The sequence below is a fragment of the Vicia villosa genome, linkage group LG6 (assembly GCF_029867415.1).
Source record: "Vicia villosa cultivar HV-30 ecotype Madison, WI linkage group LG6, Vvil1.0, whole genome shotgun sequence".
In the NCBI taxonomy this organism is placed as follows: domain Eukaryota; kingdom Viridiplantae; phylum Streptophyta; class Magnoliopsida; order Fabales; family Fabaceae; genus Vicia; species Vicia villosa.
The window spans coordinates 113,726,871-113,753,837 of record NC_081185.1 but is presented as its reverse complement, the minus strand read 5'-3'; the positions used below and the strand labels follow the sequence as shown (position 1 = coordinate 113,753,837).

Genomic DNA, 26,967 nt, shown 5'->3' with positions numbered 1-26,967 from the left:
CAGAAGGACGAGGATTGTGTCAAAGAGAGGTGAACCAGTACCGAGTGGATGAAAGATTCAACCCAAGCTTGCACCCGAGGCACCCCTGAAAGTTGATACAACTGAAAAAAATAGTTGGACGCAACTCGATGACACTGGTCTGAGATTGGAAGCTGGTACATACGAACCGGAAAAGAAGCGACATTACACAATAAGCACTCGGGATCCTGTAAGCTATGCCCAACATGGTGAGATCATAAAAAGCCAGACATTTATCATCATGAGAGAGTAGTCAGGTATGACTTTATCACTTTGAATTTGCGTAAGTTCTATTCATATGACACTACCTGATAACACACACTGAGGCACGTTTTTTTGTGTTTCCCCTTGAGCCTTTTTAGCCATCCCTGATTCATGTTTACCATTTGCAAACCCCTTTGAGCCTTTATCCCTTGTTTGTTTTTAAAAACCCGCATATATTACCCCTTGGCCAAAAGAAAAAATAAATATTCCCTTTTACCCGTGCTCGGCATAAACGTGGTGGATGAAAAAGTTGTGCAAAATTCTAAGTTTGGGGTGGTGATACAAAAAGGGCAAGTGAAAAAAAAAAAAAAGAGAAGAAAAGAAAAAAAAATTATAGAACTCACCAAAACACACTTGTCCTGACTAAATGACTTGGTTACATTTGAAACACTCGAATAAGTGAGTGAAGTCAAGAGTCAATGATTAAACCCCATCGTACTAAAATGAGCACAATAACAAGAAAGACAACATGATTGCCGAGCCCCCAAAACCTTTGTGTATCCGTTTCCTTGTTTATCCTACCTGTCCTAAGCCCCGTTTCAACCCGAAGACCTCAAAAAGTGTGTGCAAAGTGTTTGTGTATGAAAGTAGAATTTGTTCAAATTTAAAAGTTGATATTGCATATCGTGATTTATGAGTGAATTGCTTTTAACCGTGAGAGACTTGGTGAGAAGTGTGAAAAAGCTTACAGGTGAAGGAGAATTTTAACATGAAAGTGGAGCGGAAAATTTGGGGAGTAAAAGCTAGCATGATTGACCGGAATGGTGGAAGTCGAGTTGTGAAAAACACGGTTGTATTGTGGAAGCATAAATTTAGGGGTGACCTCTGTTTGATGTCTCAGGCATTGCTTGAGGACAAGCAACGAGCTAAGTTTGGGGTTGTGATCGGTCACCAATTTGTATGGTGTTTTCATCAATCTCTCGGCATAAATCTCGTCAATTCGGTAACACAATGGCCCGTCTTTTATAGTTTTCGTTCTTATTTTGAAAGTTTCGTTTAAGTTGTGTGTTTTGTTTTGATGCTAAGAACTCATGTTTTTAAGATGCTTTGATGCTTGTTTTTGGTAGTGATTGTGTTTCAGGTTTATGCGTTTAAGTCCATGAGAAGAATGCAGGGCTGAACAAAGATGAATCAAAGAAAAAATGAAGATTTGGTGCATACAGTGGCCTGACACGGGTACCAGTGTCACAGGACACAGCCAGTGTCAGGAAGCAGGAGAAGAAACAAAAGAATGGAGAAATCAGTGGCCTGACACGGGTACCCGTGTCACGTGACACTGCCCGTGTCAGGAAGCCTGGGGGAAAGCAAAGAAAACATGCAAAACAGTGGCCTGACACGGGTACCCGTGTCACGTGACACTGCCCGTGTCAGGAAGCCTGGGAGGAAATTTTGAAAATAACATGGACAGAGGGCCAACACGGGTGCCTGTGTCACAGGACACGGCCCGTGTTGGCAGGCGCGAGCAATTTTGCCAGTTTTATATTTTTAAAGGCCTCAACTTCATTAAGGGTAGTTCGGACTTTTCGCATGTTTTTAACTTGAATCAACACTACTAAAACCTAATTGGGAAGAGGGAAGAGACACTTTTTGACGTACGAAAGAATTGCAGAAGAAAGAGGAGAGCTCTCAAGGGTTTTGGAGAACAGAGATCTTCAAGAGCAATTGCGATTGAAGATCAAAGCAATGCTATTTTCTTGTAATGTCTAATCTTCCTATTGTATTTTCTTTGAATATTATGAGCGGCTAAACCCCCCAATGCTAGGGGGTGTCCCTGAATTGCTATTGTCATTGAACCTAATTTCCTTTATGTTAGAGAATATTTATGTGTGTCAAATTATTTGATTGTGCAAAGTGCTTATTGCTCTATCTATCTGACAAATAGATTTTTGATTTACGGTTAAGGTTTAGGTCGGACAAACCACCTTATCGCTGTTTGCAAAATTATATTACGATTGTTATTGCTTAGGAATGAGGATGCTTCGTAGTAACCATAATAATCTTGATAAATTATATTGCGCTTGATTACTTCTTGAATTGCTAAGGAATTAGGATACAAGAAAGTATCAAAAGGTTTTCCTCTGAGGAATTAGGGAAGATAACTCTTGAGATTCGGAAATAGTTCATGTACATTGATATTTTATAACTAAGGATTAAGGGTCATTGCAAGGCAATTCATACACTCACCCTAGCATATTCTCTCATATTGTTTTAAAGTCACATTTACGTCTCTTATTGATTTGTTGTCATTTATCATTATTTCTAGTCAAACAACAAAACCCCCATGATCTTTTGTTCAATTGAATCATTAAAATAACTTATATTTCCTACGCAGTCCACGAGATCGATATTTGGGATAAATCCTATTATTACCACATCGGTAAAAATAGTACACTTGCTATTTTCCGATCACTAAGATCGCACGACTTTGAAGATAATTCGAATCAAGATGATTATGAATGAGATCAGGGTATGTATCTTCAACAATTGCTTGAATCAGATCTGAAAAGTTAGAAATTATGAACTCATCTGGAATACAAATATCAGCATAACCATCATTAGGCTCACACATGGTCCCATCTCCAATATTTAAAATCCACTCAGGAAAACTCCTAATGTCATCAGCTGTAGCAGTAGGTGGACCACTTTGCAACCTCATGTTCTTTGTAAGCCTCAATACTTTACAATGATCCCAAATATAAGAAGCATTGATTGTTGCATGGATAATATCAGATATAGTACCTCTTGTAACAGATTGTATGAAGGAAAGAATCATTACAATAACGTGGCTCTATTAGAAGAACTTCCGGCTGCGACAATGTTGTTTTCATGAAGAGGAAGCGGCTGCTGATTAGCTTCCAGTGAGAATTTAGTAAAGGTATCATTTTCCTTAAGTGTAGAACTTGAAGCAAACTTTGAGAACAGATTTGTCCCTAAGGAGCCTATCTGGCAGCTTCTCAAAATTTTAAAACCGTGTCTTGATAGGCTAGGTTCTGAACCTGCGTCACGTGCACTTGGAATAATAGATGGTTGATGAATTGGTGTTCTTTTAATACTGTTTTGGAATGACGGAGTCAGCTCGGAAAAAGGTTGTCTCGGCGCGAGGAAGGAAGGATTATTAATCACAGTTTCCCCACGAAGTATTTGTTGAGGACTAAACTTTTGACGTTTGGACCGATTTTCTTTCAAAATAACTGATCTTCTTGCTCGTGCCTTTTTGCCTGAGCCAATTTTGTCAATAGGCTCCATAATTAGCAACACAAAATGATCTACAACAGTAATACATTCTACAATTAGTAATCGGTTAATGATGATGGTGTTAAAACAAAACATTCCTAAAAACATGTGGCTGCAACCTGTCATAATATACTTAGAGGGTACCATTAATTCAGTTTGTCCTTGGTTCAACAAAATAAATAATGCAGATATAGAGAAGTAAAAAACACATAACATTAAATTCTAAATGGGAGAGAAAAAACATGTAATCTCTAATCTCTATGACTTAGAAAAGTTATAAAATTGTTGACATAGTAGGTAATGCTTTTAATGAGGTAGATGTGCCATACATTAAAGGCTTCAACCAACTTCACTTTGTATAAAAAGAAACATATAAGAGTTATCTAAAAGATTACACAGATGTTTGAAATTCTATACAGAGGTAGACAGTTCAGCCATGTTCAACCAAAGCTAGGCTAATCCTAAACAGAATAAAAAAGGAATGATTAGAAAAACAAATGCAAGCACAAATTTGCAAAGGTACAACCAAGGATTCCATACTATTCTATTATATTTAGACAATAGTGGTGCTCTTTGTTGTTTCTTATGCATTGCATTGTCTGCGGAATTCAGTGTAAGAAGCTGATTGCTTAAGACCATGAATGCATAATATGAAGTTCCTAAACATTCAAGTCATTCTATTAGTATGCATATATGTCTTCAATCTTGGTTTTGCAATGTTACAGACCTGCATATTCTACCATTCTATTCATTTTCATCCCTAACATTACTTCTGGTTTGTACTTAGGCTTATTTGGGCATAGTAAATTCACAGGAAGTAACAGTGGATTCACAATCAATGGTAAATTAAGTTTGTTTCAGCTAAATCCAAGGCATATTATTACATAAGCATACATACATTAAGATGTTAGGCAGGCTCAGATTTGCACCTGGTGAACTTAGTCCAACTTCATGTCTCGACCTGGTTTCTCATGAACAATGAAGATGCCAAACTGTTTCATATGAAATAAATGTTAACAAATGTGAAGATTTGTGCTCAATGCCAAGGCAAGCTCACATTTCAGATGAAAATTTTTAGGTCAGGTATGTCAGTGTTTTTAGTCCTTCTCAATTCATAGTAATTGAAATTAGAACTAGGTTCAATAGAGTTAAAATTTGTGTTAACTCATTATCTGTTTAGGACATAGGTAAATAGATGGTAATTACAAAAGCAAGTTAGTATTTTAAACATAAATAAAAAGGATGTAAAATTGTAAAGAAAAAATTGGTTTCATGGTTTCAAAAAGTAATTTAATGCAGACCTAGGCTGCTAGCACATCATGGCATGCTGCAATAGTGTCTAGAGCCATGTTTAAAGTTACACTAATTTAACTACTATATCCCACATTACTTTTGCCTGGCCACATCAATATTTAATGTAATTATGAAATTCTGTCATAAAAAATACAGAACTTCTGAAAAATGTTGACTTACCGTGTTAAGGAGTAGATAGCATTTAAGGTGGATGTGACACACTACTCTAGAATTTCCCAAAATGATGGACTGTGTACCATGAGCCTGCTGTTCCTGCGCAAGTAAGGACAATTTTAGAGTTCTGATGCAGTTCCCAATGACCAATGCTGATAAAGGAAGTTGTGCATTGTACAATAGAGAAAGTTCAATGTGACTGGCTTGTTATAAAAAACGAATAAAACATCTTGAACAGCTTAACATCAGTTATAAAATGTCTCTCTATAAATAAAAATGCCCAGTCGTGTTTCTTACAAACATAGGTTTTCTCTGAGTTTGGCCAAGATAATATTCAATTTGCATCACTAAAGAAGTGTTAACATTGTGTATGCATCACTAAAGAAGGGGTAATATTGTGTAACTTTGCAAACCAATAAACATGGAATTGAAAACAGTGTATATATGCACCACTAAAGATAGAGAATTAGGAAAATGACATGTATGAATGTTGTAGATAGGGCATTTGTTTTTGTTTATAATGAGTATGGTTATCTTTAATGTGTTAATTAGGAAAATGACATGTAAGTGTGGCTGAGACTTTTTGCTGTAGTAAATAGGTTCCTATCCAAATCTGAATTTATTCTTGTAGGATGTGCTATTTTACAACTCAGCCAATTTGCTTAAATTCTAAGAAAGCTTTTATTGTATATACCATGAATTGATGACAAGTAGGAAATATCGATATCAGAATGAATACAAAACATAGTTAATAATCATTTTAGGAGTTATAATAGTACAGAGTAACATGGCATAGATAAGTCATAATGAGATTGGTCACAAAATAATTCTGTTTAGTTAGTGGAATATATCCTTACACATCCAAAATTCTAGAAACAGCAACAAAAAAGAGACAAACTGCTGAAATAAACCCACCAAATTATTCTTTCTTCAAAATCTTAATCTTCTTTCCAGTATTGGCCTTAGTGGTTGATTGTTTGGGAGTGATCTCTTCAGGCTGGATGATATCATTAAATGAGGTTGACTCTGATCCCCTCTTGGCTGGAGTACTGTTGGAGCTTGCCTTTGGGCTCCAAGTCGGGTTAGCAGCCGAGTATGGCTCAGCACATATTGATTGCTCAGAAGTTTGTGTGAGCTATAAATGGCACATAGAAATGAGTTAAAATATAGCACGGGAATTGGCTCGAAGGACATTACATTATGAAACAGATTTGGTATGAGGGAGTTAAGTGGGATGAACTAACCTGGTTTGGATTAAGTATCGGAGCAGTGGTGGGCGTTGCAAGAATGGGCTCACTTGGCATGCTCTGTAACAGAAAAAATCGAAGTGATGTCAATGTAAAGAAAATGTTGGTGTACTCCTTATGAAGATGGTTTCAAAAAGAAGGATGAAACAGATGTTGTACCTCATCCGGGGTGAGGTATTTGTCAAACTTGGCGTAAAGGTCGTCCTCGTTAAGTATTTTCACGATAGAGAATTGTTGGAACTGTTTTTGATACTTGACACGAAACACAAATTCTTTTTTCAACAAAACATCTAGATGAGCAGGCCAAATTTTTGGGTTGTCCTCTCCAGCCTATTCAAAAAAACAAATTAACTATAGGATTAATATTCATGTATCTTGCTTAATGTAAGAAAAGCGAAATGCCAATGTCAATTCTCACCTCCTTCATAACCTCTCTTAATTCCCTAAGCAGTCATTTTTGTAAAAGGAATACAATCCTTATCCCAAAAAACAAAGGTTCCCATGTGGTTAGCATAGACGACTTCAACCTCAACTTTGAACCTACCATGAATAAGTGAGTTTTAGGTCATAGAAAGCTATTATAGTAAGATATGCAATTGGGTAGAAGGGCAAGAATAAGTGCTCACTTCAATGCAGGTTCAGGATCTGTATTTCTAGATGACCCAGCATATGACTCAAAATACCATCCGTTCTTGGACGCTTTGAAACCGATGGTAGTCCCAATAGTGGTTGCGAAAGAATCCTATTGCATCGAAGAGGATGGAAAACACAATTGAAAGCTTAATGGCGTGTTAATGACATAGAAACAAACAAATCATGTTCAAAACACAAACAATGTAAAAACAGCCTAACCTTTCCTAGTTCAGAGATTGCATGGATACTCTTGACCTCACCCAAGTTAGTCCAGAAATTGTTTGCAGATTGAATGGAAGAATTGCAAGTTAATGATTGGGAAATGACAGGTATACTGGATAAAGCAGTCGCTCCAAAACTGTGTGAAGGTTACATTAGTCATAAATAATGCTATGTAATTGAAACATTTTATTTACTGAATTATGCAGTTAAATTGTTACATTACCTAGCTTTGAATTCTGCAACTTGTGGATGATCCAAGTTAATGTAAAGTCTAGAGCCGTTCCATGCGTTCGAAAGAGACGGCAAACCGGAAACTATAATGAAACGCGGTGGTTTGTAAGAAGGACAGTGCAAGTGAAACAACATACATGGAATATTGAACTAAAGTTTAAAGTAGTTAAATATAAATATCAAGGATATGAAGTTGTTAACAAATTGAAACCTGTATTTGGCTTGCACCAGGCATGGGTCAAAATGATACTTGTAGGCCCAGAAATGTTGTTCGGGGTAGTGTAGTTCATGAATTACTTGCCGTAACCATCCCATAATGCCACCTCGATAACATTCCCTTCGACATCACGCAAGGTAATATTGACGCAAGATTTCCTACCACCACCGCCCATTTGTGTCTTAACAACATCTTGCAATACCCCTATAACATCTGAAACGTATGCACCAAATAAAGCAAATGTCATAATTTGACAATATTCATGGATATGGTGACTTTGCATAAGGAGGAACAAATAAGTAAACAGTGTGCAATAATCATATAGTGATATCTCACCATATAACATGTCATGCTTGTAGCTCCCTTTGACAAAGTTTTCAATGGGATGAAAAATGTATTTGTGGGCCGGTATGTCGGGTAATGCCACCTTGGTCATAGTAGTCCCTCCGTTGAAGACGAGCTTGAGTGGGTGAGAACAGACTTTTAAAGGACCTTCGTTGTCAACGAGCTCTCCATTATACAGAATAAATGTCTCATGCTCCTTGACTTGTTCAAACCAATCTTTGAAATCTCGGTTCCAAGTGGTCACATGAATCTTATCACCCTGCGAAAAGCATCGCGTAACAATGTTCATTTAACAGAAACAGAACAATGCAAGGATGTTTGGAACTGAACAATAAAATTGTAGAATGTTCTGACAGAAACAAAAGAGTGGAAACTTATAAAAGCACAAACAAACCATGATTAGAATCTCAGGAAAAATGACACCTTTACATCTTGAATGACCATTTCAAGGTGTTGTTGGCCATTTTTCTCATTAACAACCCAAAGATCAACAACCCTAATCAGCATTTTCAAGACTTGGTTCCCCTTGACCAGATCGTTTATGAGAATGGGAGCCCTTGGCATTGTTCCTGGGGTAGATGGCAAGCATAACTAATCAGGGAAAAAATAAAAACGTTCTGAATGAAAAAGTATAAAGGCAGGTGTAAATCAACAAAAACTCCCTAGTTTTTTTCGGAAAGTAAAACATTTTGAGTTGTTTGGCAAATGAAACAAATAAAACAAACTCTGTAATGGACAGTGGTCACCAGGTATGCTGCAACATGGGAAAGTTTTCAAAGCATTTCAAAACCGAGTAACATGTAAACCAGGAAAGTTTGATATTTATAAAGAAGCAACAGATTAAAACGAACCCAAAAGCCACAAGAAGCATAGGCGTTCATGCTTTTGCATATATTTGTTAAACAAAACCACTCAAATGAAGAGAAATAAAACATGATGGCAGGAGACGGATGAAAACGTGCGGGAAGCATACCTGACTGTGGTTTCGTTACCGGCGCTTGAGAGGAAATAAGGAGGGTTCCGAAACTTTGATTTGAGAGCAATGGAGGAGGAGAGCTCACGAAAACTCTGCAACTAAGAGTGAGGAAAGTGAAAACGATGAGTGAGAAAGATAAGGAAAGTAGTGTTACGTTGGAGGGAAATGTGAAAGCAAGTACAAATTTGCATAAGCTGTCGAATGAGCAAACAACACATGGCAGTTGAAAATATTCAATTTGTTAATTACTAAAGTAACCTTTTTGAAGGGTAAAGTGTTTTTGGCAGAAGGTTAAATTAGGGAGTTTGGTCAATATTATAAAATTGGGTAGATAGTAGATAGACACTGGTAAGGTGCTGGCCTCCCTTTACAATCTGATGCATTTGATGTGATAATATGCATCAGCTCCAAATGCTTAATAGCTCCAAATCAATTTTGGAATGCCACTGTCACTCATATTAGGCAACTTCTTTTCTGTTATTTCAATTTCATTATTCTCTTGCATTTATATTTTTTTTTAATCAAGATATATTATAAAGAACCAAAAGTTCTGCAAAAATTACAAAAGAGCTAAACAAGTTCAAACCAAAAGAAAATTACCCACCAAATACAACATAAGAAAGATAAAGCAAAGGATTGTTGCTAAAATTGTAAAAGTTATAATTGGTACGAGTAATTTTCCTTATGTAAGACCACCTCCAGATGAGGGTCTTAATACTCCAAATGGTACTGGAAACACTCCACGAATCGTTTCGGAAAATAACCCCGTTTCTAAGCTTCCAAACTGACCAACAAATAGCCAACCAAATAGTTCTTTCTCTACCGGATTTCACCTTCTTGGATTTAAAAAAACTACACCACTTCAAAAAACTACCCATGATACAACCATTTTCAAAATCAACATAACCAATCCAACAAGTCATCTCCTTCCAAATAAATGCGGAAACCCCACAACCTAGCAATAAGTGATTCAACGATTCCCTCTCCAAACCACAACACACACAATCAAAATAATTAGAAAAGGAAATACCTATAAAGAGAAGAAGATCCCTTGTAGGCAATCTATTTAGAAAACACCTCCATCCAAAATCCTTAATTTATTGAGGTACCACCAAATTCCAAAGACAAGTAAAAGAATTGGAAAACTCCTTTTCAGGGCCAAAAGGAACATGAAAAGCATTAGAGAGAAGATAACAACTTTTCACGGAGAACATTTTATCCGCTTCCGCCGTCCACGTCACCATGTCCGCTTCCAACCCCACCGGTTGCACCACCCCAAGAAAAGACCGAAGGCGCTGAACCTCCGCCATGGCTGCGCTATTGACATCCGAAACACCGAAGTCCCCCCATTCCCATCGACCATTCACCCATCCACCCATTCCCGCCATCTCTACATACTTTAATTTCGAAAGATTGTAAGCATCCGGAAACAACTCCTTAAGACAATGTTTATCCACCCATTTCGCTTGCCAAAAGGAAGAAATAAAACCATTACCAATAGCAAATCTACAATTATTAGCAAGCGTATTATCCTTGTACGCTTTCTCCAAAGCCATAATATCACTCCACCAAAGGGATTTAGAGGTACCATTACCATTCCCTCCGTAACAAATAACATGAGGTTAATGTCACCATATCGAGCTTTCAACACTTTGTACCATAAAGCTTCCGATCCTCCAAGAATCCTCCACCTCCATGTATTAAGAAGAGCAAAATTAAAATCGCGAATCCTTTTCAAACCAAGCCCACCCTTCTCAATAGGAAGACAAACATTTCTCCAACTAACCCAATAGATTTTCCTGCCTTCTATCGACCACCCCAAAGAAAATTACTTTGCATACTCGTAATTTTCTTTACAACTTTCATAGGAGCCTTGTAAAAAGAGAATGAGAAGATGGAAAGACTACAAAGCTTAAACAACGCACCTTCCAATCCAAAAGGCGAGACTTAATCTTGTTCAAGACAATATTCCACGAGGACATTCTTCTAGGATTAATTTCAATTGGTGGCCGTAGAAACCATTTCTCTCCATAATTCCTTCGGTAGGCTTTTACCGCTTAACATGCTTCAAACCATATTCATAATCGAACGATTTTTCCTCTCGGCAATACCATTTTGCTGTGGCGTATAGGGTGGCACAATCTCACACATACCCCCCATTTTCAGCCTCTCGCGTTGTTACAATCACCATACCCATTAGAGTTGTTGCTCTCACCCTTTTGCCCCGTTGAAACCTTCAAATTTTGTGAATCACCTCCACAAAAATCACCCAAGACAGGAGGCCCCGGCGTTTCTCCTCTTCGTTGCTCCAGATGGTGAAAGGTTGTAACTCTGCCTATGGTGTCGACGGTGATTTGCAGGCTTAGGGGAAGGTGACCGTGAACGTCCCTTCGGCCGAGGCGACGACGTGCCTTGACGAGAGCGGTGATCTTCTTTGCTCTTCTTGGTAATAAAAGATGGATGATCTCTCTGAGGAGGAGAATGATGACGTTTCTTGGATGCCAAAGTGTCATGCTCGGAGCGTGATTGTCTGCGAGGAGGAGTCTTGGCGCGGTGTTTCTGTTCCAATATAACCAAACAGTTGATGAATGTAAAAAATGAGATTAAAAGTTTTAAAATGCATTCATAGCCTAACAAAGTCTATATAATTTGTCCTCAATTATAATATTCGAATTCCTTCTTAGGATCAACGTTAATCATCATTATCACCATCAACCAAGTCATCACCCTCCTCAATCTATGGTCTAAAATCGACCTCCACATAACCATACTCATCAACTGAGTCATCATCATTCTCATTAGCTTCAAGGTTAACTCTTTTTAATATGTCCCAATTCTCCAATTACTTGCGGTGTGAAATTGAACTCACAAATGAAAGTGAAATTGAAATTGAAGAGTTAAATAATATAATAATTTTAAGTAAAGTGAACCACAAGAGTTAGAAATAAAATACTTGTAGATGTTTATTTTTTTCCAAAATTGTTTACTTTTTTTCTTTGAGACAACCTTTCATTGAGAGAATGTATGTTAAACTAGTTACATAGTTCTTGACGACTTTTTCATCTAACTTTTTCTATAAGTTCCAAATAGTTTATTATTCGATCATAACTTGATACAATAAATACAAATATATTATATCAGAGACACTTTCAAAAAAAATTATAATAAAATAAATTATGATAAACTCTTAGATATTTTTGTAACATAACATTATTATAAAGTAATTATAAACATTGAGAGACACTTACAAAGAAATCATCCTAAGTTATCTATATATTTTTGGATGATATGTTGTAATTGCCTTAACTTGTGAAAAGGTGCTACCAGCAGAATTGAAAATCCCCATTTTAGATTTATAAAAAATCCTACTATAATACTCTTTTTTTCCTATTTTTAGGAATACATATAATTAATAATTATAGTCTATCATGTTCGTTATCAAATATATATTAAAAATAAAAACACTTAGAAATAGATTATCACCTCAATTTATCATAAAGTGATTGTTGACTATAATTGCAAAGAGCTCTACAAAGCTATTAATTTGGGTGATTTGAAAATACAACTATAGAACTTTGGTGGACACTCCTTTAACATGATTCAAAACATAATTTTTAACGGGATGGAGAACCCTTAGTTCTCCTTTTTAATGTTATCTTGATTTCTAATATATATATATATATATATATATATATATATATATATATATATATATATATATATATGTTAGAAATATCGGAGAGATCGAATGGATCCAGGCTGAATCGCGAACGGAATCACTTTCCTTAAAAGTATTTCAAGCACACTCTCGATTGTCTTAGAGTTGGAACGGCCTGAATACCCAGGATAATTCAGCCTTACTCGAGTCTGCACAAGACCGGTGAAGAAACTCGAATGCAAGGAAGCTGTCTGGAAAATATATTAGAGGATAATGTTTTTTGTGTATTGAATCCGAAATAGCAGACTTGTATTTATAGCCCATGCAAATGTCTGTTTCATAAGTTGCAACTCTTCATGAAACAATATTATTTAAAATATATAATTGCAATGGTTCATAAAAATACAATGCACCACTTCATGAAATGTCATGTATTTCGAATTCAAATTCAAAAATCAAACTTTAGGCAATAATTAAAACATATTCGCAGTATGCCCGGAGCGCCACCGGCGCCGCCTCATTAACGTCGCGAATAGCCCGATCGCTCCGATGCGAAGTGCCTAAGTGCTCAAGTGCCGTCTACAAGCCGCCACTAGCGCCTCTACGCCCACGCCCTCGGACCCGGTCCCGGAACCGGAGCCGGTGTCGCCGGTGGCGACACCGGCGAGGGTGTTTTTGGTAGAGACAAGTGGCATAAGGCTTGGGACCACCACATATGACTATGTGGCACTTTATCCTCTTTGGCTCTTTTTGGAATGTACATTGTTCCAAGTGCTTTATAAATGCTTTTAAAGTTTGCTCCACTTTCTATGTGGGACTATTTATGAAGCATTTATTGCCATTCTCACTTTTGTCATTTTGGAACATAACTTGAAGAAATTAATGCTCATAATTTCCAACAATCCCCCACTTGTTCTAATAATGACAAATCTAATAATTCCAGAAATTTAATATAAAGAGTGTTAATACAGTTAGGTATCTTTCGATTTAAAACTTAACCTTAGTGAGGACAACACAAAGTTTAATCGGAATATTAGGTAGCAAAGCTTTTAAACCATGAATCCATATGATTAGACCGGTGTCGCCTTACACACACTCTTTAAAGGTTCTTCCTCTGCATAACTCGCTTAGCACTTATTTATGGCCATGTGCTATCCTGTTTCATGAATTTTTCATGAGAGAAACTCCAACTCTCACTTTGAGACGGCACCATCTCGAAATTCACATAGGTGAAGTTCATAATGCTCATAATTTCCAACAAAATATATATATATATATATATATATATATATATATATATATATATATATATATATATATATATATATATATATATATATATATATATATATATATATATATATATATATATATATATATATATATATATATATATATATAAAATTGGCTCACAATACCTTAAAGAATTAGGTAATTGATCTTGATAGAAAGTATTTGTTATCAAATTTCAAATATTAAATGTATTTTTTCCGGTATGTTTCCATAGCAGAGTCCCTTAATAAATGCCTAAACAAAATTAAACACGATATGAGTTTTATAATTATAAAAATATTTTCGATAAATAAAGTGTGAATTTAAATCTAATTAAAAATCTATCCAAGCTATGTATAATTGACTGTAATTTTGGATCTTATCTTTAAGTATTTACCTAGGATTTATTCAAGTGAGATCTCACTTTTAATAGAAATGGTAGATATCACATCTGAGTAGGTTTAATATGAACAAATTAAAAATATAAATTAGAGCTTGAAACTATTTAGAAAAAAAAAACATTACAAATGTTGAGTCATGTATGTGCCTTAAACATTTAATGGAAAAAACACAATCAAAAACCAAAATTTAAATATTTTATTCATTTGTGAGCGAATATCTTAAATAAACTCCTTTATATTGTCCAATGACAAATTACCATTTAGATATAACTCTTTGTCATCATGTCCATATATATGCTTAGGTAAAAGAGTGTCAAGCATATTATCTTCCTCATTTATAAATTATCTTCTATTATTAACTGTAAATTTATGAACGACGAAGATAACATGTTTAACAATCTTTTACTTAAGAGTGTCTATGGAAATTGTGACAAAGAGTTATATTTAAATAATATTTTGTCAATTGACAATATGAAGGAGTTTATTTAAAATATTCGCTCACAGGTTTGAATGAAATATTTAAATTTTGGTTTTTAATTGTGTCGTGTCAATTAAATGTTTAAGGTGCATACATGATTTAGCATTTGTAATGTTTTTTTTCTAAATAGTTTTAATCTCTAATTTTGTATCCTAATTTATATTTTTAATTTTTTCATATTAATCTCTCGTTGCAAATAGTAAGATTTCAGTTGAATGAATCCTATATTAAATGCTTACTAATATTTGAATTACTAATTATATTAAATAGTATTTATCTTAGAAAAAAAATAGCAACTTAAAGATAAAATCCAAAAAATCATGGTCAACTACATATAGTTGAGATAAGTTTTTAATTAGCCTTAAATTCAAACTTTATCTATTGGAAATTTTTATAATTACAAAACTATTTAATTTTATTTAGTCATTTATTAAGAGACTCTGTTGCAGAAACATGACAGAAGAAAACACAATTAACATTTACAATTTGATGAGAGATACTTTATATCAAGATCAATCACCTAATCTTTTAAGACATTGTGAGCAGTTTATATGTCTTTCTCCCAATAAAAATTATGTTGTTAATTATACGTTCTTTTCATTAATTTTTTCTTCAATAATATTTAACAATTATATTATTGTATTTTCAAGTTGGTCAAAAACTTTTCAAATTGCCCAGATTGATAGCTATACAATCACTTTTAAGACGAGTTAAGGTGATCATTTATTTCAAGGTGATCACTTTTCAAATTGCCCAGATTGATAGCTATGTTAAACTCTTTGTCATTATAATATTTAACAATCACTTTTAAGACGAGTTAAGGTGATCATTTATTTCAAAGTGTTTTATTTTTAATATATATTTGTTAACGAAAATGATAGACTAATTATTAGTATATGTATTAGTAAAAATAAAAACAAAAAGAGTATTGGTTATAGTGTCGGATGTTCTATAAACCTAAAACATGATGTAAGGGGATCTCAATTCTATCTAAGGCAAGGCAATTACCAGATATACTTGGAAGATTTCTTTGTAAGTATATCTTAACTTAATGTTTTTAATTATTTTATAATAGTGTTATGTTACAAACATGTCTAAGAGTTTATCATAATTTATTTTATTGTAATTTTTTTTAGAAGTGTCTGTGATATAATATATTTGTACTTATTGTATCAAATTTATGATTGAATAATAAAGGGTTAAATAAGTTTTTGGTTCCTCTAAATATAGAGGTTTTAACGATGGTTTTAATGATGGTTTTTTATTTAGCGACGAAAACAAATACCGTTTTAGCTACAATTTTACCATGAGAGACCAAAAGTTAAAATTAAATTTTTAAGAGAGTCATTCTTTGAAAAATATATTTAGAGGGACTAAAGTTAAGAAATTTAGAGGGACCAAAAACATATTTAACCCAATAATAAACTATTCGGGACAAACAATTTTGGAAAGAGATAAACATCTACGGTTGTTTTATTTCCAACTCATCTGATTCACTTTACTTAAAATTATTACTTAAAATTATTATATTTCCAACTCACGTGATTTACTTTACTTAAAATTATCATATTATTTAACTTTTCAATTTCACTTTCAGCCCAATTTTTCAAAAAATATTTTCAAATGTAAGCGGTTATGGGTTAACCTTGAAATTGATAAGGATGATGACTCAGTTGGATTATCTGGAGGTTGGTTTCAGAGCAGAGATTGAGGAGGGTGATGACTTGGTTGATATTGAAGATGATGACATGGTTGATGCCGATGACAATGAATGTGTAAGGTTGATCCTAATAAGGAATTAGAATATTATAATTGAAGACAAATTATATAGACTTTGTTAGGTTATGAATACATTTTTAGCATTTTAGAACTTTTGAGCTCATTTTTTATATTCAACAACATACTATTTGGTTATCTTGGATTTACAAATTTTATCATTGATTCGATCCATGAATTTTTTCCGCAACCACAATGATTCAACAACTTACTAATAAGTTGTTTTTCAACATTGTATTTAAAACCCCTCTCAAAAAAATTTACCCCAGAATGGTCGGAGCATTGTAGCAATTGCAATACCCAAAATCGCAACACTAGGCGAGAATCGTAACAACCAAAATTGTAATCTAAAACCATTCCAACCTATAGAATTGTCAATGAAGTATCAACTATAATGAGGTTCAATATTAATGAAAGAATTGACGCAATAGAAGCAAGAATAAGAAGAGGAATATTGAATGAATTCCTGGAATCATAAGTCAAAGAGTTTCTATTGGAGTTTCTTCAATTGTTAGTGGGAGGGGTGGCAAGGCATTTCGGGTTGCGTCCATGGAATAGGATCTCGATGATTATGGTCACTTGTTTACCATAAATATATCACCTAAAGGAGGGATGATCAACCCTCAAGTTCTAGTGGAGAAAAGACGGAAGGATCACGAGTTTAAGGGTCGATTAGAGAAATATCAACCCTCAAGTTCTCCATAACCTCCAAAGAAAATTGAAGAAAAAGTCACAAGGGTGTACAGAGGTAAAAAACGATGGGCTTGGCCTTTGAATCAGGTCCAAAGTTTGGTCTAACTAACATTCAAAAGGAGGTGAGAACGCTGCTGGTGGGAGGACGTGGTAAGCAAAACGAAATGGGCCTCACTCAACATATGAGCCCAACACCAATTTGAAACAAAAAAAAACCCTAAACATGAGAGAAGATATTCGCCCCTGGAAAATTCTTAGATGGACACATACCTAAGAAATTGTTTTACACACAACCAATCATAGAATTTTAATTAATTAAAAAATAAATACTGATTTTTCTCTCTCCTTCATAATCTCAACCACCCCATGAATCCAATTAAAACCAAAATTAAAATTAAAATAAATTTAAAAAAAGACTCTTTCTTATTGGTTGTACCTAAGAATATGGATTTAGGGTCGTGTCCATGCAAGAATTGTTCTTCACCCCTTTACTCCCCTGTTTCAACGTTTACAACCTCTTCTTCCTACTTTCACGCTTCCACTCGGTCTCTCCCTCTCTCACGTTTCAATCTCTCAGTGTCTATAAAAATCAATCTTCCGAAACTCTCTTTCTCACTCGCTTACGATCTCTCTCGATGAACAAACAACAACAAGAAAAACATATCTCTCTGCCTCTCTCGCAATTACCTCTCGGCTCTCACTTGCCGAACAACAACAACAGACCGATTTCCTCTTCATCTCTCACGAACTCTCTCTTAGCAAACACCATGAGAACAACATTTCAACACAAAATAAACAAACAGGGCATGATGTTTCAAGAATAGCTCAACAAACAAAGATTTTCAAGTGCAACATAGAAAGGATGGATGCGATTGCGAAGAAGAAATAATTACCGATCCGAAAGTTATCGGAGGAAGAGTTCCACGAGTTGAATCATTTTTCCTACTCGGTTCAACGGGTGAAAATCGGATCTCTTTGTTGATCGAAACCGTGATGCTCAGTGATGCGTGAAAGTTGATTGTAACAGTTTTGTGATATCCTGCTGGTTAATGATGTTGCAACGGCTTGATGGTGATGGATGTGTGTTGTTGTTGCTGAAATTTCGCAAGCGGCGATTTGTTGAAGTTGTTGTGTGAGAGGTTTATGAAGAGTGGGGGTTTGAAGGGTGTGAGGGTTGATGAGTGTGACTCAGTTTCGGTTGAGTATTTTGAAGGTGAGGCTATGGTAGTGGAGTTAAGGTTATAAAAACGTTTGCTATAGAGGTGATGTTTATGAAATGTTGAAATGCAAGTTGGTGTATGAATGAAGGGAGGTGAGGTGATTGATTAAAGAAGGTTTGTTGTGCAGAAAGAGATTTTGAAGATTGTTTGGTGGAAGTCTTCTGTGACCATCTTATTTTTTCTCTTGTGTTTTTTCGTCCCCATTCTTGTGCTGAATCTCTCACTTTATAGGCTCAGATTAGGGTTTTAGAGAGGAATTTGGAGAGGGTTTTGGGGGGAAATTGTGAGAATATTTGAACACATTTAGAAGCTGTTTTCACTACTTTTCTTGTGCAGGTTTTGTGTTGAGCAAAAAGGTGCAATATTTGGACTGTAATGGAGGCAGCAGTGCAGGAAGGTGGTAGTGATAGCTACTGATGAAAGAAAACGTGAAGACACCTCTTTTGTTCATTTTTTGTACTATTTTTTTTTGTGTTGTAATGAGCTAAAAATGTGTGATTTGGGCCTAAACTAACTAAAAAAAACTTTTTTTTTTTAATTATATCCTTTTGACTAATAAAAATTAAGATTAATCTAAACTAAAATAAAAATAATACTAATCCTAAATAAATAAACTAACTCTAAACTAAATTATGTAAAACTATTTTTTTTTATTTAAAATTATTATGATAAAAAAAAAACTAAAATCTATGGAGTCTAAAAATAAAAATTCAAAAAAATAGTAACTTGAATAAAACTATTTGCAAAGATGCGAAATGTAAGCCATTTTTGCTGACTTAAATAAAAGTCCAAATCTTTTTTTTTTAAATATGCAACGATGCGATGTATGAAGGATGAATGCAGATGAAATAAAATGCGACAAGTAAAAAATGAATGAAATGCATGGGGCAAAAATTAGGGTACGACACCTAGTGCGTCACATGATTTTAGGTTTTTTAGATTGTGGGTTGTTCGTGGATTATAGCTCTAGTTCGAGTTCGTTGTCTTAAAATTTGCTTTAGTATGTTATGTTTTTAGATTAATTGTTTTCCAAAAATGTTTGTGATTCTTTTGTTATTTCTAAGTGAATTGTTTGTTAATGAATTTGTTATATGTGCTACAAATGAGTTCATTTTTCGTATTCAGAATTTGAGTTTGATGTTCGTCAATTCTCTATTATATCATTTTCTTTATATTTTAATTTGCACCATATGTGATGATCTTACCTGATCAGAATGGATCGTCAAGGTCAACTGCGGTGGACTTGAAGAATTGAGGAGGGGGGGTACCTGCAAGATACTTCGTTGCCAAAGTAAGAAAGCAATCAGAGAGAGCAAGTACTAGGTTTTAGAGAGAATGTATGAATACCTGACCCTCTAGTGAAAGAGGTTATTTATAGCCCACAACATTGGGCCAAGGTTTCTTAATTGGGACAGATCCAACTGGATGCGCATGTGCTAGGAAAATGCCATAACCCCTTGTGTTAGGGTTGCGTCAGCAGGTGGTTCCCCGTTCTGGGTGAGCACGCGCAAGGATCGGAGGCGGTTACCCGAATCCCTCGCGTTGGACTTGACCGCATGGTCTTGCATGGACTGGATTCCACAACGGTTACCAGCAGCCTTTGTTGGGCCTAATGTAATTGGGTCTGCCCGGCCTGGATGGGAGACTGGACCTGCTCGATCGTAATGTGGGGGTTGGGCCTGCTAGGCCCAGACCAGAACAGATAGTTCGCTGGATTATGCACGTGATGTACAAATGTTGTCTCTAAATTCTAATTTGTTTTAATATTTTTTTTTTGATTAGGTAAGATTCTATATTCCCATCTCCCTCCTTTTTTTTCTCAAGTTTTAAAACATTTTTAGAAAAGCTTCTTTATTTGCAATACAAATTTTTTAATAAGAATTTTACAGACAAAATTCTTTATTTAAATTATTAGTAGCATGTATATAATAAAAATAATAATTATATATTTTATTGACCAGACAATATTTTTTCAATGATAAATAATTAAAGTAAAATACAATGGATTTTATATAATTACTAAGTTCTCTATATTACATTAAAATTCACAATATTAATTAAACATTAAAATTCACGTTAGAGCAGCTAAGGCAGTGTCTGTCTAAGGAGGATGGATTCAAAGGAATATGATTTGAATTAGTTAGGATTTTAAAATTACTGCACTACAATATCCATTACTTTTTTTGTTTATGTTTAAGCCTTGGTGAAAAAGGCATAACTGTTATTGACCTGTACCAGTTGTAGAAGGAATTCTACATTTTTAGTTATTAGGTATTAATTATTGTGGTTGATATCCACAACAGAATTGACACTTTCATCTATTCTTGTTAGTATTTCTAATTCACTTATGTACTATCTATTCAATTCACTATGTTCTTATGGTACATCACATGAATTATGTGTGCTATGATATGATCGTACAATGGATTTATACTATTTAAACATTTAAAAGAGTCTAAGGGAAAAATCAATGTTTTATATGTTTATCTTTTAGGAAGGACTAAACCTCGTAGTCGTAGATCATAAAATCGTGATTAATGTCAAGTTCAGTAATGTTATTTATTAATTTCTAAAATTGAAATTATATTTAAAAGAGAAATACTAAGATTGAAATTATATACTAGCGCTCCTCATATTTAAAATTTTGCAATTAGTTGGAATTAAATTTACAAACAAAATAGACCATGTCTATGTGGGTTGCCTAAGCCTTAGTCCACTTAGGGGGTTTGTTTGTTTACATGGATAAAAAATGAGAATACTATGTTTGTTTACAAGATTGAAAATAATTATTTGTATATAAAGATTCTAAAAAATAAAATAACTTCTCATATTTCTATAAAATTATTCTCGAATAAAATGATGAGAAAGTGAATTTCCATGAAATTTTATAAATTTCTTAACAAAATCAATTAAAACTACTAATTTTCCTAGAAATATTAAAATGTTTGCCAAATAAATTTTCTAATGCCTTGAAATAAATTTTCAGTCTTTATTTATCCAAATAAGTAATTTTTGAAATTTTTACTCGGTGAAACAAACGTTCCCTTAGGGTAGTGATACAAAGCATAAAACTCTTTAAGCCTTTAAATTTAAGTTTTTAATGTATAAATTTTCAAAATGATTAAGCTTGAATTTTTCATCATAAAAAATTAAACACAATAAAAAATATAATAATTATAAAAAATAATAATAAAAAATATTATTATAATTATTTTTCTAATCAATGTAATAAATTAAGGATGTCTTTTTCTAGTATAACCTTTTTAAAATTAGAATAAAATTCTAGAAATTTAAGGTATAACAACAAAGAAAAACTAAGTTGTTGACGTTGGTTTGACATGTTTTCCCTTTAGTCTATTAATTAAATAATGTTATAAATTAATTCTTAACTTTACTTCGATTATTTTATTGAATTTAATTGAAATATACGGATAATATAAAGTATTTTTACACTCGTAGATGTTAAATTTTAAATTATATTTGATTTTTATTTTAATTATATATAAAGTAAGAATAATTTTTTTTAATAGGCAATTGATTGAAAAAGCTCGCACTAGGGGTGCAACCCTTACAAAAAAGAAACGACCCTAAAGGTTAACATAATCGGATAAGGGAAGTTTAAACCATTCGTAATAGCTTGGTCTAAACTTAGGGTATCCGACACACAACCAACGCCAAGCTAGAAAGACTATATTAGTACAAATGACATCGAAACAAAACCCCTCCTCCTTGAAGATTATAGCATTTCTCATTAGCCAAAGACTCCAAATGGTTGCAAACCATACAAAGTTGATAAGAGTTATTCGCTTTCTATTCTTCACCTTATCTTGTAAATCGCCAAACGACAAGAATTCCTCAAAGTTGATTTCCTCCTTAATGCCTAACCACCCGAAAATATGATTCCAAATCTCCCTCGCCTCTTGGCAAAGAAAGAAAAGGTGAGATGTAGATTCCAAAACATTACCACAAAAGTCACAATTCGGATTGGAAATGCTAGAAAGACCTCTTTTCAATAATTCATCCTTAGTGGGAAGCCGATCAATTAGGAATCTCAATGCAAACAACTTAATCTTAGGCGGAAGATTAAGATCCCACATAGCTTTCAACCATCTAATTAAAATAGAATCCCATCCAAAAGGTTTAGAGTTGTTGACCGCGGAAGAGATGTTAGCCACGGTAAACTCCTTCTCCGCATTAATAGACCAAACGAATGTGTCATTCTCGAACTTGAAAGGAATGTGACCGCTAACCGACATGCTGAATCTGTTCCAGCAAGGCATGGCAGCCGCTGCTGCCCATGCAGCTGTACCGGTACCGTTTTCGCCAAGAAAAAGCGACTCGAAATCCCACCTATGTGTTCCTTCGGTCCAAATCAACACCTCCGCCACCTTGCAATTTTTCTTAGAAGAAAGAGCAAACAAATCCAGAAAAGACATGCTAAGAGAAAGATCTCCCAACCAAAGATTATGCCAAAAAAGAGTGTCTTTCCCATTCTTGCAAAAACTTTTAAAGCAACCAATAAAGCCATTGTCCACAACCTCCTCCGACAAGCTGTTCTTACATATATACTTCCACCAAATCGATTCATCCCTTCTGTAATACGGTGGGAGAACTGACTTTTTAGAAATGTTGCGGATAGCAAGAGTCACCACCGACTTTTATTCTATCCAATATATAGAAAGGCTAAAAGAACAGAAAAAGACCTTTTAAAAGATTTTGAGTTCGGGGGGTAAGTTATACAAACGGAAGGTGTAAAGCACCCTTAATTTCTTAGCTCACTTGTTTTCAAAAAGTTTGAATTGTTTGAAAAGCGGGGTGTGAATAGGAATTTGAATAAGAACTTTAGCTTGTAAATAAGCGTAGTCTTTTTGAATTCGATTTTGAAAAGAGTGGAAAAAGATTTTGAATTTAGAGCAAGCAATTAGTAGCAACTACCCTAAGTTTGAAAAAATGTTCTTTTAGCTTTTCAGGCGAAAGGGTCTATCCATACAATAAGAGGGCAGGAACTCTTTCAATTGGATGTTTAAGGGTCATCGAGGATAATCGTTCGCCATAAGACTGTCCCTGCCATAAAGAGGGCAGGTAGTCTAAGGGAAGGATATAATAGTCATTTAATATTTTTAGGCATCATGCGAGGAAAGCTTAGCAATTGGGACAATTATTCTTTATAAGGCAACCTCGAGGGAGTTTCAATAACTTTGAAGGCAACAGGCAACATTGCTTTAGGTATCCTCGGAATCGAGGGACTTGACTATTTAGTATACTTAGAGGCAACGTAATCATAAGGCAACATGCAACAAAGGCAACAAGAGGGATTACCCTAAAGGTGCGTGGGTTCAACAATCACGTGATTAAGTTCAATTATTTATCTTATAAATAATGTTAGCTACGTTCGATTAATTATCTTGCACTCCCTAGGATTACTAACCACACAGTTAATATCATACAGAAATTAAAGGCGGAAAGATAAAAGTCCTACGCAATTACAATAAACACCTGCGGGGAAGGGGAATGAAAGCAAGAAATAAGAGGGAACAATAATTCGTTTTAAAATCTTTATCTTGAGCCTTGATCTCCCTCGAACCTTTGATTGACTCTGAACATCAGAGAATCAAACAGAAAATAATAGGGATGGGTGTATGAGGAATTCCTTGGCATCGAAAATAAACCCTAATTTAACCTATAAGGCAAAAATTAAAAAGGCAACAATTAAAAAAGGGTAAAATAACATTTAAATAAGAAAAGGATTAGAACTTAGCTTTTCGATTTGACGGCGCGTAACCGGAGGATCTTGGTTAATCCTGAAAATTAGCCACGAAGAAGAAAAGTGTGAGTGCATTAAAGGTCTCTACAATTACAATATAACATATCAAAAATTAAAATTGTAACAATTTAGGCAAACCAATGAACAGGCAAAACCCCAAATGGGTGGCAAGTTAATGGGCAACACCTACCAGTAAACCTAAGGCTATAGGGTTTATAAATGGATCGAAGTTAACAAAACTAACAAAATTAATTGATTAAAAGTATATACAAAAGTAATAATTTTTATTGTTTAAAAATAATTATTAAAAAAAACGAGTCTTCGATTAAATAAATAAAAATAAATAAAAATAAGATAAACTAATTTGTTAAATAAATAAAAAAGAAATTATAAAAGAAAGAAAAGAGATGTAGATAAAAAGGTGATTAAAAAAAAATAAAAAGAAGAATTGAGAAACTTAGCTCTGCTCTGATCCTGTGTGGACAAGCTTTGAAGGACTATGGTGGGGCTGCAATCTCCTAGGCGTTTGATCATGTCCTGGCGCCGATCCAAGGGCGAACATGTGAGGGTGCATCGTGTGCGTTCAGGTGGCAGCAGTATTAGATTCTGTGAGAAAACCTGGTTAAAAAATATTGTTGGTGGACTGGTTCGAACTCACGTCCCTTCCCTTGCCAATGTACGTTTTTGCCAACTGTGCTGTAACTATCAATCAATAATAATATAGCTTTAATATAATATATACAGAAAATAAGGAATAATGGGAATTCAAAAGGCAAAGTCAAGAGATGGGCCCATGGTTATTTTGAACGGGCCAATTGGAACCAGAGAGAGTTCTGGCAGAGTTGACCGGCCAATGGGAGAAGAGAGAGAATTCGCCGCCGCTGACTGACCAACGGGCTCGAGACACGCGCGCAGTCAAGATTCCACCTTTCCTATTCATCTTCTTATTTAATTCACCTGCGGAATTTGCTATGGATATACTTGCAGAATTACCTGCGGATTTTACAAATTCGAAGGTTTTTCTTGCCACGATTATGCACCTGCAACACAACAAGATTAAACGCACCCATGGCCTCCTACCCCCCTAATTCGACCCTTGCGAATCCATTAGCAAGGTTAGTTTGGCCTGAAAACAATTGTATACGGAGGTACAGAGCTACACAAATATTATGCCCTAAACATGGCAGTTGCTTGTTTACGCACCAAAATTTAAAAACAATGCATCACATCAACTCTGAACATCATCATGAACATACTTGAATGCAAGAAAACAATTTATACGATATAAATCAAGATTTTGAAATCAATGAACAAATACCACACTTTTGCGATCGAGGAGGATGACTATGGTCCGCTTTGGAGTCGTGCGAGAGCGTGGATAGGTTCCTCTACACTTCGGGAAGCTGTTTGAACGTTTAGAATGGATTGTAAAGGGCTGGAACTTGATCTTCGATTATGCAAGTTTTGTTTGAAATTTTTGGATACAAACCCTATTCTTTTGGTGCCTCCTCCGTCTAAAAATTTTGTCCCCATGCACATAGCACTGTTATGCTTATATAATAGTACCAACTAGGTCAGCAAAACTTGCCAAAATATCTTGAATCAATCTTCAGAAATTTGATTGAAATTTGGTTTCTAAACTTTCCAATTTTGCTCAATATTCAATCCAATCTCAACAATCTTATTTGCATGAAATTTGGTGGAGAATATGCTAATTATTGGATTGGGTTAGATTGAAAATCAAAGCCAAATCAAATCTTATTGTATTTTCACCTTTTATTTGATTTAAAAATGAATAAAATTTAAATAAAAATCAAATATTTATGAGAAATTCGTGGCACTTGGATTGGATATATTTGATAACTTGGGGAACAATATTGGGCCATAAAAAGTTGGGCTCATTTGCAAGAAAATCTATTTTGAGCCACTTTTGTTTCACATTTTCCTCCCGAAATTGCCCAACTTCGACAAGTCATATCTCTCTCAATTTTTGTCATATGAAGATGTCCTAGGACTTTTTAGAAATATTAAAGAGTCCTTTAAACACTACTTTTGGTTTCATCTTCATTGAAGTTTCCATGTTCATGTACGCTTCTTTGCAAAAAGATGACTTTTTTGTTGACTTTTAGAAGGACCTATAATGTTTTGATCCATATCTCTCAAATGAAGCATCTTTGGACTTGGCTTGTGAGAGACAAATTTGTAGAGAATTCAATTTCCTTCAAAATGAGCTTTGGATGGAAAATTTTTGAAGTTCCATGTGGGAGTTATGGCTGGTCAAAGTTCAGTTGACTTTCTCCTATAAAACCCTAATTTAGAAACTTTTGAAATTATTGATTTTTGATCCTTCCTTGATGAACCATGATCAATCATTGATCAAATGGTGAATGATACTTCAAGATAAGGATGTTGACAAAAAATCAGGAGTTTTGACTGTACTTTGACCACAGTTGACTTCTAGGTCAGGTCAGTCGGTTGTTGACCATTTGAACTTTTGACTGAATAATCTTATGAATCAGAGCTTGAAGTTTGGCATGAGGATTCTTTGGGGCATATGAGAGACCAAGGGTTCCATTTGAGGTCTTGTAACTTGATTTTATTTTTGCAGAGATCAAAACCCTAGTTTGAGGGTTGTTGTTTAGGAGAGTGTACAGTCAGTCAAGTCTTGAGCTTCTGATATTCAAATGAGCTTGAGTAAAAATGTGGTGGGAAAATTTTGGGGTATGACACCTTCTATTAAACTCTCCACCAATTGCTTGAATCTTGATTTTAGGACAACAATACCTCACCTTTAAAAAACGACTCCAAAAGGCCTTGTCCTCATTAGGAATTCTCCACTTCCACTTCAAAA

General features: G+C 34.6%; 1 protein-coding gene and 1 long non-coding RNA gene across 2 annotated transcripts; both read right to left on the bottom strand.

Annotated features, from left to right (window-relative positions):
• Positions 1-5,764: 5,764 nt before the first annotated feature.
• LOC131612125 (uncharacterized) lies at positions 5,765-9,406 on the bottom strand. Its single transcript, XR_009287284.1, has 9 exons — positions 7,870-9,406; positions 7,528-7,746; positions 7,309-7,399; positions 7,083-7,221; positions 6,857-6,972; positions 6,649-6,770; positions 6,390-6,560; positions 6,228-6,290; positions 5,765-6,118 (listed from the first exon to the last, which is right to left on the bottom strand). It is a non-coding gene; the product is annotated as an uncharacterized LOC131612125 (long non-coding RNA).
• Positions 9,407-21,939: 12,533 nt separating this feature from the next.
• Positions 21,940-22,788, bottom strand: LOC131614382 (uncharacterized). Its single transcript, XM_058885976.1, has one exon. The coding sequence runs from the start codon at positions 22,786-22,788 to the stop codon at positions 21,940-21,942; it is 849 nt and encodes a 282-aa protein (XP_058741959.1).
• Between the last annotated feature and the right edge of the window lie 4,179 nt (positions 22,789-26,967).